This window comes from Lathyrus oleraceus, chromosome 2 (assembly GCF_024323335.1).
Source record: "Lathyrus oleraceus cultivar Zhongwan6 chromosome 2, CAAS_Psat_ZW6_1.0, whole genome shotgun sequence".
NCBI lineage: Eukaryota > Viridiplantae > Streptophyta > Magnoliopsida > Fabales > Fabaceae > Lathyrus > Lathyrus oleraceus.
Window position 1 is genome coordinate 19,024,883 of NC_066580.1, and position 10,681 is coordinate 19,035,563.

Consider the following 10,681-nt stretch of genomic DNA (forward strand, 5'->3'; position numbering starts at 1 on the left):
ATTGATTTATTTTATTGTATACAAGACCAAAGAGTATTGTTAGGATTTTTTTTTACACGTACATATATAATAAGAGTTTTATTATTTATTTAAACAATTAAATTAACTAAAGTTATTTATTTAAAAAATATAATTTAATTTTGATATATTGTTAGTAAATAATTGCATATTTAACTAATTGCAATTTTTCACATGTGAATTTAAAAATGATTATGACAAAATTAAACATTTTTAAAATATGAATTGGCATAAGGTGTAAAAAAATATTATTGCCAATGTTTATATATTAAATTCATATAATAATATATTGTCACTTCAAAATTATTACAGTGTTGGATGGATAAAATTTTAAGGAAGTATTACTTTTTTGAAGTTTTTTTTTAAAAAAACTTTATTATTTCGATGAAAAATTGAAAATGATAGAATTTGTAAAATATTTTGTTTAAATTATTTATTTTTTTAAATATTTAACATCTAAAAATAAAGAATTTAAAATTTCTCCTAACTCTATACACTATAATTACACTTGGATGTCAAATTAATTATTATAATCTTTTAAACAATGCTAAAAAAATATTTTTCACAATGGTTGGAATAGAGATGTAATCACCGGTGATGATCTTTGATAATGAATGGTGTGATAGTAAGTGATTTATTTATCACCATAGGCATTGAGTGTGGTAATAAATTGTACATCGCGCTACATTTTATTACGATTGGAATATCAAACTGTAGTGAAAACTGGTAAGGTCATCAGTTCCATTTCTAGCAACGATATTTTTTATATTTTTAATCTACATAGCGAACTAATCGTGGTGAAATATTTTGTTTTTTTTAAATATATAATTTTTTTTTATTTTACAAAAATTTCATTATTATAACATGTATTTTTTGTGAATCATAACTGATTAGAAACAAGATAACAATACATTTGTGAATCAAAACCAAATTGGTAATTATTATAAATCAAAAATATGTATTTTTTTAGCTCCTAATTTTGACGTCCATTTTAGAGATACAAAATGGAAATTCCATGTGAAGATGTTTTCGACTGAAATTAGATATTAGAGAGCTCTAGTCGAAAGTCCCTGGATGAGAAGGGTCAGTGTGCAGTTAGAACTTATAAATATCTTTTAGTGTTTGAAGACGGTTTGGATTAGAGATTCAAAATTCAAATAAAGGAAGAAACTTTGTTCTTATCTGAAACTGCTGCTGAAGGTACACGTGGAGCATAGTGGATAGTTGCATCCATGCAAATCGCCATTTGTCTCGACGTGATTAAGAGGCTGTTGGAAACGGTTATTTCGATTAGTATAAATAGAAGGTCTTAGTGTTAGGATCAGTGTATGTCAAAGTGTGTACAAAGTCTGTAAAATTTACCAAGTACCCGTGTGAAGAGGAAACGTAAATTAAGAAATGTATGTTCGTTTTATACCATTGTCAGTTACTTTAAAGTAATACAATTTATCTTTATTTTTTCCAGAAATACTTCTTTGTTTCAAATATTCATCTTTGTTGCTAGTTATCTACATTTCTTTTACAATCTCTCTCTTTAATTTGTGTTAGTCTTTTATTGTCTATGGAGTTTCACTAATCACCATCATTACAATATTGTCGAAGTATTCATATTTACTAGAATTCACTTTAAACAATTAACACATGTTCTAGGATCAATCTGATTAATCCTGTAAGTGACCAAATTTAGTAATTTGGAGATCAGCGGTTGTTTACCAATTTTCACGATAAACAAATTGGCACGCCCAGTGGGACAATGCTAACTTTTTTAGAAAATTGAAATTGTTTTTCCTTATTCTGGTTATTCATTCATTTTCTCCTTTTCGAAAGAATTCGTTGTATGTTATTAAGGAGTGGTAAAGTAGCCACAACCAACGAACATAGACCAAGGGGAAAATCCACTACGAGAAAGGTGAATTTAAATGCGCCAAATAACGAAAATTCTCAAAATCCATCAACTAGTAATATACCACCCCCTTCTTCTTCGATAGGGGTGAATACGGCCACAATGCACGTGTGTGAAACGGTTCCATCTATAGAAAGTTCGATGCCTACGCATTCGATTCCCCATACTGAATCGATTTTAACTTACATTGGGCCTAGGGAGCCTCCTCATACCCCCACCGATTGGAAATGTTCTAAACCGACCTTCGATACCCCCTGGTTTCTCTATACCATTTGGTGGTCGAGAACAGTCGTATGGAATGCCAACTTCAATGCTGGCAAGTTTACATAACATTGCTTCGACCTTTTCAGAACTAGTAGTTAACATAAACTCCCCAGTACAAGGGTCAGGGTCTGAGGTTAACATGGATCAAAACAACCAATCTTCAGGTTTGAGACACCAGACACAAATACCTAGCCTTACCAATAATTCCGCAGTAGTGTGGAGACAACAGATGGACAAAAGCAACCATGAGATGGTCTAAATGCTTACCCAAATATTGACCACCGTATTGAATCCTTTGATTCAAAATCTGACTTAGTCAAATCAACAGATGATAGCGCAGATGGTGCAAATGTCTGAGTTCCTGGGTGTACCCCAACCTCATCGACACCCTTTGAGGGATTAGGTAAGGGAAAACTAGGGGGAAACCTTCAAAGAAGACCCTACTATCAACCAAATCCCACAAAACCAACCGCAACCAGAGATGGTGAATCAGGGAGTAAGAGTCGAACCCCCTAGGATCGAACCACAAATCCCCAGGGAAAGGGAGCCAAGGATAGTAATGGTAAATAGAAACCAAAACGCTGATAATGTCATACAGCAGATTCGATATGATGATATGGCAACAAATAATAATCTAGCAACCATGGTCGAAAGGATTATGGTTTGAAATGGGATAAAATTTGGCCTTCGAAGGCCAAATTATACATCACCTTTGTCGGAATATATCCTATAGGCAGAAACACCGCCTAGAACAAAAATCCCCAAATTCACTAAGTTTTCTGGGGATACTACTGAATCCATTGTCAAACATGTGGCTAGATATTTAATAGAGGCAGGAGACATTTCGAACAACGAAAGCCTTAGGATAAAAAAAATCCCAAGTTCTCTCACAAAGAATGCCTTCATGTGGTTCACCACCTTGCCACAAAGTTCGATTCATACTTGGAATCAGTTAGAGAGAATGTTCCATGAATAGTTTTACATGGGACAAACAAAGTTAAGTCTGAAGGAATTGGCTAGTATTAAACAAAAGTTCACCGAGCCAATTGATGACTATCTGAATAGGTTTCAATTACTCAATGCTAGGTGTTTTACGCAAGTACCAGAGCATGAACTGGTCGAAATGGCCGCTGGGGGCCTGTGTTATTCTATTAGGAAGAAATTAGATACCCAGTATTTGAGGGATATGGCCCAACTGACTGATATGGTTCGACAGTTAGAACGCTTGAAGGAAGAAAATGCTAGAGTAAATAAGAATAAAAGAGTAGCCTATGTCGATTTAAGCAATAATGACGAAGGATCCTACAATGGGCCTTCAGACTTCGACTAAAATAAAATCAACCTTGCTGAGTTGAAGAAAGGGCCACCTTACGCGTGCAAGGTCTTGGCCCCGTCGAATGGAAAGAACCCTGTTGAACTAGAAAAGAATGATAAATTTCCTAAGAAAACTTACACTTTCGACGTTACAAATGTGACGAAATCTTCGATTTGTTAGTTAAGGATGGTCAAATGATAGTACCTCCGAGTACTAAAATACCTCCCTTAGAACAAAGAAAGAAAAGAGGGTTTTGCAAGTACCATAGTTTTCTGGGTCATAAAACATCTCAATGTTTTCTTTTCAGGGATCTTGTTAAGAATGTCATCCAAAAAGGAAGACTCAAGTTTAGAGACAAACCTAGGAGCCAGATGAAGATCGACTTCAATCCTCTGCAAGTGGCTGATGCCCACTATACAGAGCCAGAGGAAGTAAACATGGTTGAAGTCACTGACGATTTTGACATGAACGAAGTCACTGAGGACTTCATCAACGAACCTGTCATGGTTAGGGTTTTTGAACGTCTTAATCAAGAATTCTTTAATGACTTCATTCAGGAAGCTGTCGGAGATACCACCAACAAAAGCGTTGATGTTTTCGACACTGGATTCACTGAAGATTCCAACCTGATGATAGTTATTAAGGAAACTGCTGATGGTTTCGTGCAGATAGATAAGGCCACTGAGGGCCTTCAATTGCAATTCCAGAAGTTGGACATCACTAAAGATGTCAACATAGAGGTTAATATGGTCGAAATATCACAGGAGACCTCCATGGAAGTTGACAATGAATGTCAACATGAAAAATATAATAAAATAGCCTTCCCCAAAGAAGACTAAGCGCTATCTGATTTCCTCCGGAGGTGCCAGAAGAAGCAATTAGAGGTTATGATGTGCCCCCGATGCAACACCGTGTTCGACAAGAAAGCGGCCCAAAACCTCGAGGGAGTAAGGAGGGTAAAACACCAAGGGGATCAGAGAGTCGTTCAAGATCAACCGGTTGTTCATCCCATAAGGGCTTTCGACCCAAGGAGGTACTATGATCCAAGAAGGCCTATGGTGAACCTGGGTGAAACCAAACGAAAAGGTCCTGCTGCCATACCCATCTCTTTCAAACCCAACACAGAGGCGTCAAATGGAAAGTGGGTGAAGCCAGTCGATGGCGGGAGACGCGACCAAGGAAAACGACAGAACTTCGAGGTCGATAGAGGTTCGTCGTTGGTATATCGCAGGGAGTTTCAGGCTGACAAAAAAACCTCTCATATCTCTGAAAACTACAAAGGAAAAACCCCATGACAAGGTCTCAATAGAGAAGGGAACAGAGAAGGAGGAAAGCACAAAGGGAGGTTGGCGAAAAGGAAAAAGCTGAATCCAACACCAATGTGCCTGCAAGGAAAAAGGAGGACTTAAGCTTTGACAAAAGAAAGTTTACTGCTCCAGTAGAGGCGGATAGAGAAAAATATGATCGAATGGCTGTAGAGGACGAAATATTGACAGATGATTTTGACTCTGGATCAGAGGCTTCTTTGGATATCTTAGTCAACGTGGTATCTGTGATGCCCAGGGAGTTCGACTAAATCACAGAGGTCGAAGACACCAATAGCACTACAGAAAGAGAAATGGTTTCTCATAAGTCAGTATGCTACTATGTGATGAACAATGGTTGCGTGGAGGAGCAAAATGCCTTCTTCGAGCGGCCCGACGAGGCTATGAAGAGTCATCTTAAGCCTCTCTCTATTACTAAGAAGGTCGAAGATATCCCAATTAATAAAATTCTAATGGACTGCGGAGCAACGGTGAATCTGATACTGCACCATATGCTGAGAAAAATTGGCAAGTACGACACAGATGCCAAACCCCACGATATGGTGCTTTCCAATTATAAAGGAAAGGTGGGTTCCACCCTAGGTGTAATCCAGGTCGAGTTAACTGTAGGAACGGTGAGCAAATCCATAATTTTTATGATTGTGGAGACAAAGGTCAACTACAATTTGTTACTTGGAAGAGAATGGATACATGGGGTCGGGGTTGTACCATCATCGGATCATCATATGGCATCTTGATGGTATTGTGGAGAATATAGAAGCAGACCAAGGTTACTTCAAGACCCCTATCAACCATACCGACAGACGCCAGTTCGACAAACATTTGGCCAATATTGCTTCATATGATTCAACCGATTTTGCATTCACTCCAAACGACAATGCATATTGTTCCCTATCGTTGCACCCTTACAATGGCTTTTGCTGAGACAGAGAAATGGTGGGAGAATACGAATTTGGATACCTAGGAGCATCAGGAGTTAAACCCATAGGTTGGGGAAGAGAATTCAGTGTTGATGACTGAGTTCGAAGTGCTAAAAAGTATTTCGGCTTACATAGCTGAAAACAAGCAGCAATCAGCCTTGGAGGCTAAAGTAAAAAGCATGGTTGTCGAAGCCAGTAAAGATCTCATCAAATAGATCCTGGAAAAGACTTTGATCCAATGCCATCTGATAAGGTTCAAAATGAAGATCAAGGCCAGAGGCTCGAAGTTATCTATGATGATGAGCCTTTGGGTGTTGAGAAGGATCCGCTAGCAACAAATGTTAAAATGTTGGCTCAAGATCCACTTGAGGAAATAGACTTAGGAGGAGGATTGATAAAAAGGCCAACTTACATTAGCGTCAATATCAGCCCTCAACTTAGAGTCGAAGTAGTCCAGTTGTTGAAGGAGTTCAAAGACTATTTCACGTGGGACTATGACGAGATGCCTGGTTTGAGTAGAGATCTGGTCGAATTAAAGTTGCCAATCAAGCCTGGAAAGAAGCCTATCAAGCAGAACCCAAGGAGATTTGCACCTGCAATACTCTCGAAGATCAAAGAGGAGGTTGAAAGGCTTCTTCGTTGTAACTTCATTCGTACAACCAGGTATGTCGAATGGCTAGCTAATATTGTGCCTGTTATTAACATCTGACAAGACTTTAGGGAGAATATTGGCTCAAGAGGATGATAATGGCGTCGAAAGAGCCATCTACTACCTCAGTAGGGTCTTAAATGATGCAGAAACTAGGTATAACATAGTTGAAAAATTATGTTTATGCTTGTATTTCTCTTGTACAAAGTTGAAGCATTATATAAAACCTGTTGAAGAAAATCCATAAAAGACCCCCTTAGGAGAAGGTTTACTGGAAAAGTTCTACAAGGGAAAATTTTCTAAGAGACATATTTTGCTTGGGGAGGAAAGATAGCATGGGGAATATCATTATCAACACGAAGTTGAAGAATGACTTACTGGGAAATAATTCAATGAGCACACCCGAGGCAATAACTCTTCTCAGAGAAACACTATCAACTTGAGTGAGGACTGTCCTAGATACTTGTGATTGACCCTAGATCCTGATTTATGTTATGTTTAATTTTGTATGTCGTTCCACTTTAGGTGGAAACACCATGCATGAAATGATGCATGGAGATGCGTGCAAGGATGCAACTATTGGGTATTTTTAGGTGCATGTAGGAATACAAATAATTTTGTTCATTTCTATGAAGTTTCCCGTTTTAGTGGGAATGTTATGCATACAATGATGCATATTTGATGAAAACTTCTTGTCTCGGCAAGAGAGTCTTTTATGAAACTTCCTGTTTCCGCATGAAAATTATGGATGTATATGAAATGCATGTAGGAATGCAAACATGTGATTATTTTGGATTGGTCTTCCTCTTTGAAGGTGAGATCATTTTTGGGTACCAATGTCAATTGAATTTGAGTTTATGTGGATGCCAGCAACGTGGACTTTGGTTTTTTTGGTAGTTTCCAATATGGATTGGAATTTTGGTTGGTAAAAGGATTTTACTTTCCGACACTCGGTCTTTGATGATGCGATGATCGGAGGATAGTGTGGATACACTTGGTTCTCAGAGTTTTGATTTGTTGCTAATAAGCTATGTGTTTGTTCCTGAGAGAACCTCAACTTATATGGCTTACATGCCATGACGACTTTTAAATGATTTTCCTGAGCGTAACGACATGATCCATGCATGACGATTGTGCATTTGTTAGGCCTTAAGGCTTTTTGTCAAGATATGATGTTGTGCTACTGTGATCTCTGGATACTTACTTTGAGCTTAATAGTTGCTAGTGTCTGGTACCGCCTGCTTGATCATTTTGAAAGTATGGGGAGAACCTTCCCCTTTGCAACTTATCTGCCCCAATCTGTAGGGTCTTTGAAGGAATTTTCCTTGAATGGGAACTTGGGAACATATATGCCATACTATGGCTTGAACTAATTTTCCCCAGTATCTGAATCTTGTAGTGTTCTGCCCCTGACTAACCGGTTCTTAAAATGGTTCATGTCCAATTAACTAATCTTTGGAGGTTTGGATGACTCTTGAGATGACTTGCCCCTGACTGAGCCTTTGAGGGGCTTTCCCCTAATCAATTGATGCTCAGAGATTTTTTTCAGACTGGTCAATTCTTAGGTCAACATAGTCATTGGATTCCATTCCCATGATCTATAGGGTTATGAGGTGGTCTCAATTCGAGTCAGCACCAATAAATGTTCAAGTTCCTCTTTGAATGCTTCTTTACTAGAATTTCCTTGATGTCAAGTCCTGGGTTGCAGTTAAAATTGTTCATTCAGAAACTATAATTATAATGCAATGCTTATGTAGGTTTAAAAAAATATTTATTGGAATGATGTGGTAGTGTGTGACGAGTGGACCATTGGTCCAAACGTAATGCTGATTTAGCTAGTGTGTGAAAGTTATAACGAGAATATGACATCAAAATAGAAGATTAGAAAATATCTAGGAGTTATCTTATGCAACCTTGTTGTAGCATGATTTCAAAATAAACCCTGCTTCAATTAGGTCTTTCGAGAGTTTTAACGTGGCTTGGTTCACGGCTATTGAAACAAAGGATATAAGGCTCAAAGTTCATTTTAACCCACCCATTATTCATGATGATCTCTAGTTCTACATTCAGTTAATTCAACACACGCATTCTTCTTCCAAGAGAGTTCGAGGGGGTAAGATTGAAGATGACGATTCAAGATTTTCTTGAAATGGTAGTCACCTTGTTTTGTTTTTGTCATGGTTGTCGATGACCCTTCGATTCTTGATATGGTTATCAACGATTATTGTTTTTTTCCTTGCTGAGGATTTAACGACCTCTTTTGATTCTTTTTTTGGTATCCCTAATTTTTTCCTAGACTGCTTTTTCGAAGCTGTTAGTCCTCCGGGATTTCCCTAATTTTTGCCTAAGTTGCCTATTTGGATGTTTGACTTAGCGGGCTTTCTCTTTTTTGGTTTGGAAAGGCTTATGACTGCTATGTTATCAGTCATTAAAGAACAATTGACATAAATTTTGAATTTTTCATAAGTCTTTCGACACTTCAGCACATGTGCGAATAATATCATGTGATTGATCTCAGACGACATGTATTCTCTTGCAATTCGAATTCGGAGTCAGATTAACTGAACACTACCCTGTCATGGGTTAAGCGTAAGGGTTTTTCGATCTGTAACAAACACCTACTTCTAGGCTCGAAGTGGTTAACTAGGGACTAACTCCGTATCTCTCTAGTGTTGGGGTTTTGAAATAATGCTTGTACATCATCAGTAGGATTTTATCTGAAAGCATATATTGTTAGCAATTATGGGTATTTTGTTCTCGTCATCCTCCCTCCAATCTTTCCTAAAACAGTAGTTTGATAAGGAAAGTGAAGCGGAGAAGTATGAATATATATTATTTTTTTCATATAGAAGAAAAATTAGTTAATACGAAAGGATTCGTTCAAAATATGCATGCTCATTTCATTAATCAATACTATTAATAAACAAACAATGTCTAACAATAAGTAACATTTAACTAGGAAAAATTGCAAATGCAAATGATAAACAATTTAATGATCGACGGCTTTGGGGACGCTCCTTCCTGCATTACCCACTAGCTTTGGGATACTTGATTCACTGTTCAGTTGACCTCATTGGGACCCAAAAGTTGATGTTTTCATCTTAATCAATATTAGTGGAATGGTCTCTAAAGGCTTTTCTTTTGGCCTCCTCACAAGATGCAACCTTATTGGACTTATCTCTTAGCTCTTATTTATCTTCATTTGTATGGGTGATGGCCTTCCAGACTGTTGTTTCAACATCCTCGTCAAGAAATAATTTCATTTCATCTACCATAGACCCGAAGGGAACACGGCTGGCAAAGATGGCGCAAAATGGGTTATTGCAGCAGGAACATTCGAGGTAGCAACCTCAGAAATGACAGTCCTCTAGGGAGGAGTTGCAGGAGTGGGCGAAGCTTGGCTCTGGGCAGCTAGCACTGACTCCATCATGGCAGTCAGCCTAGCAATCTCTTCCTTCAGTTCCCGGTTCTCTTGTTCTAGATGCTCCATTATCCTTGGATGATTAGCTCTTGTGTTATACTGGTGCGTCAGCTTGTCTTCAAAATAAATGAAGAGCAAAGAGTTAGACCACTGATCAAGAAGCTCATAACAAAACCTGCTTATGCATATGATGCATGCAATGTTTGTGCATATGGTTTGTTTTTATTTGAGGAACTTAATAAAGATCTATTTGCAAATATTTGAAAATATTAATCTTTTAAGACATATAAATAGTAATAATATTTGGAAAATTTTTACACCAATGAAGTAGTACAGTCTTGGTAACCAAATACAATACAAGAGGAAAGGAGAATAAACATCCTATGGAGCCCTAGAAACAATCGTCCAAAGCTCTCGAGATCGGAAGATAAGCTGCACGAAGCCTCTTCAGCTCTCTCTCATAAGCTGCTTCCATGTCGGCCTTCTCCTTGGCGAGCCGATCATACTTCCTCTTCCAAAACCTGGATGACTGAGGAAGAAGAGAAGTAACCACATCATCAGGCTCATCGATAACTTGATGCTCCATAAATTCTATCATTGCATCCTTATCTCTAAGCTGCTGAAGAAGCTCCCTCCAATCTTTTCTAAAACAACAGTTTGATAAGGAAAGTGAAACGGAGAAGTATGAATATATTTTTTTTTGATATAGAAGAAAAATTAGTGAATACGAAAGGATTCATTCAAAATATGCATGCTCATTTCATTCATCAATACTATTAATAAACAAACAATCTCTAACAACAAGTAACATTTAATTGGGAAAAATTGCAAATGCAAATGATAAACAGTTTAATGATTGACGGCTT

The 10,681-nt window shown here is 37.5% G+C and overlaps 1 protein-coding gene across 1 annotated transcript; it reads left to right on the forward strand.

Annotated features, from left to right (window-relative positions):
• The first annotated feature begins 5,118 nt into the window (after positions 1-5,118).
• LOC127121688 (uncharacterized) lies at positions 5,119-5,562 on the forward strand. The gene has a single exon (XM_051052137.1). It carries the CDS (start codon positions 5,119-5,121, stop codon positions 5,560-5,562), a length of 444 nt encoding a protein of 147 aa, XP_050908094.1.
• The last annotated feature ends 5,119 nt before the right edge of the window (positions 5,563-10,681 follow it).

Bases quoted from the DNA above. Each gene is read 5' to 3' on its own strand.
- LOC127121688 (XM_051052137.1), top strand. From the start codon at position 5,119: ATGGTTTCTCATAAGTCAGTATGCTACTATGTGATGAACAATGGTTGC.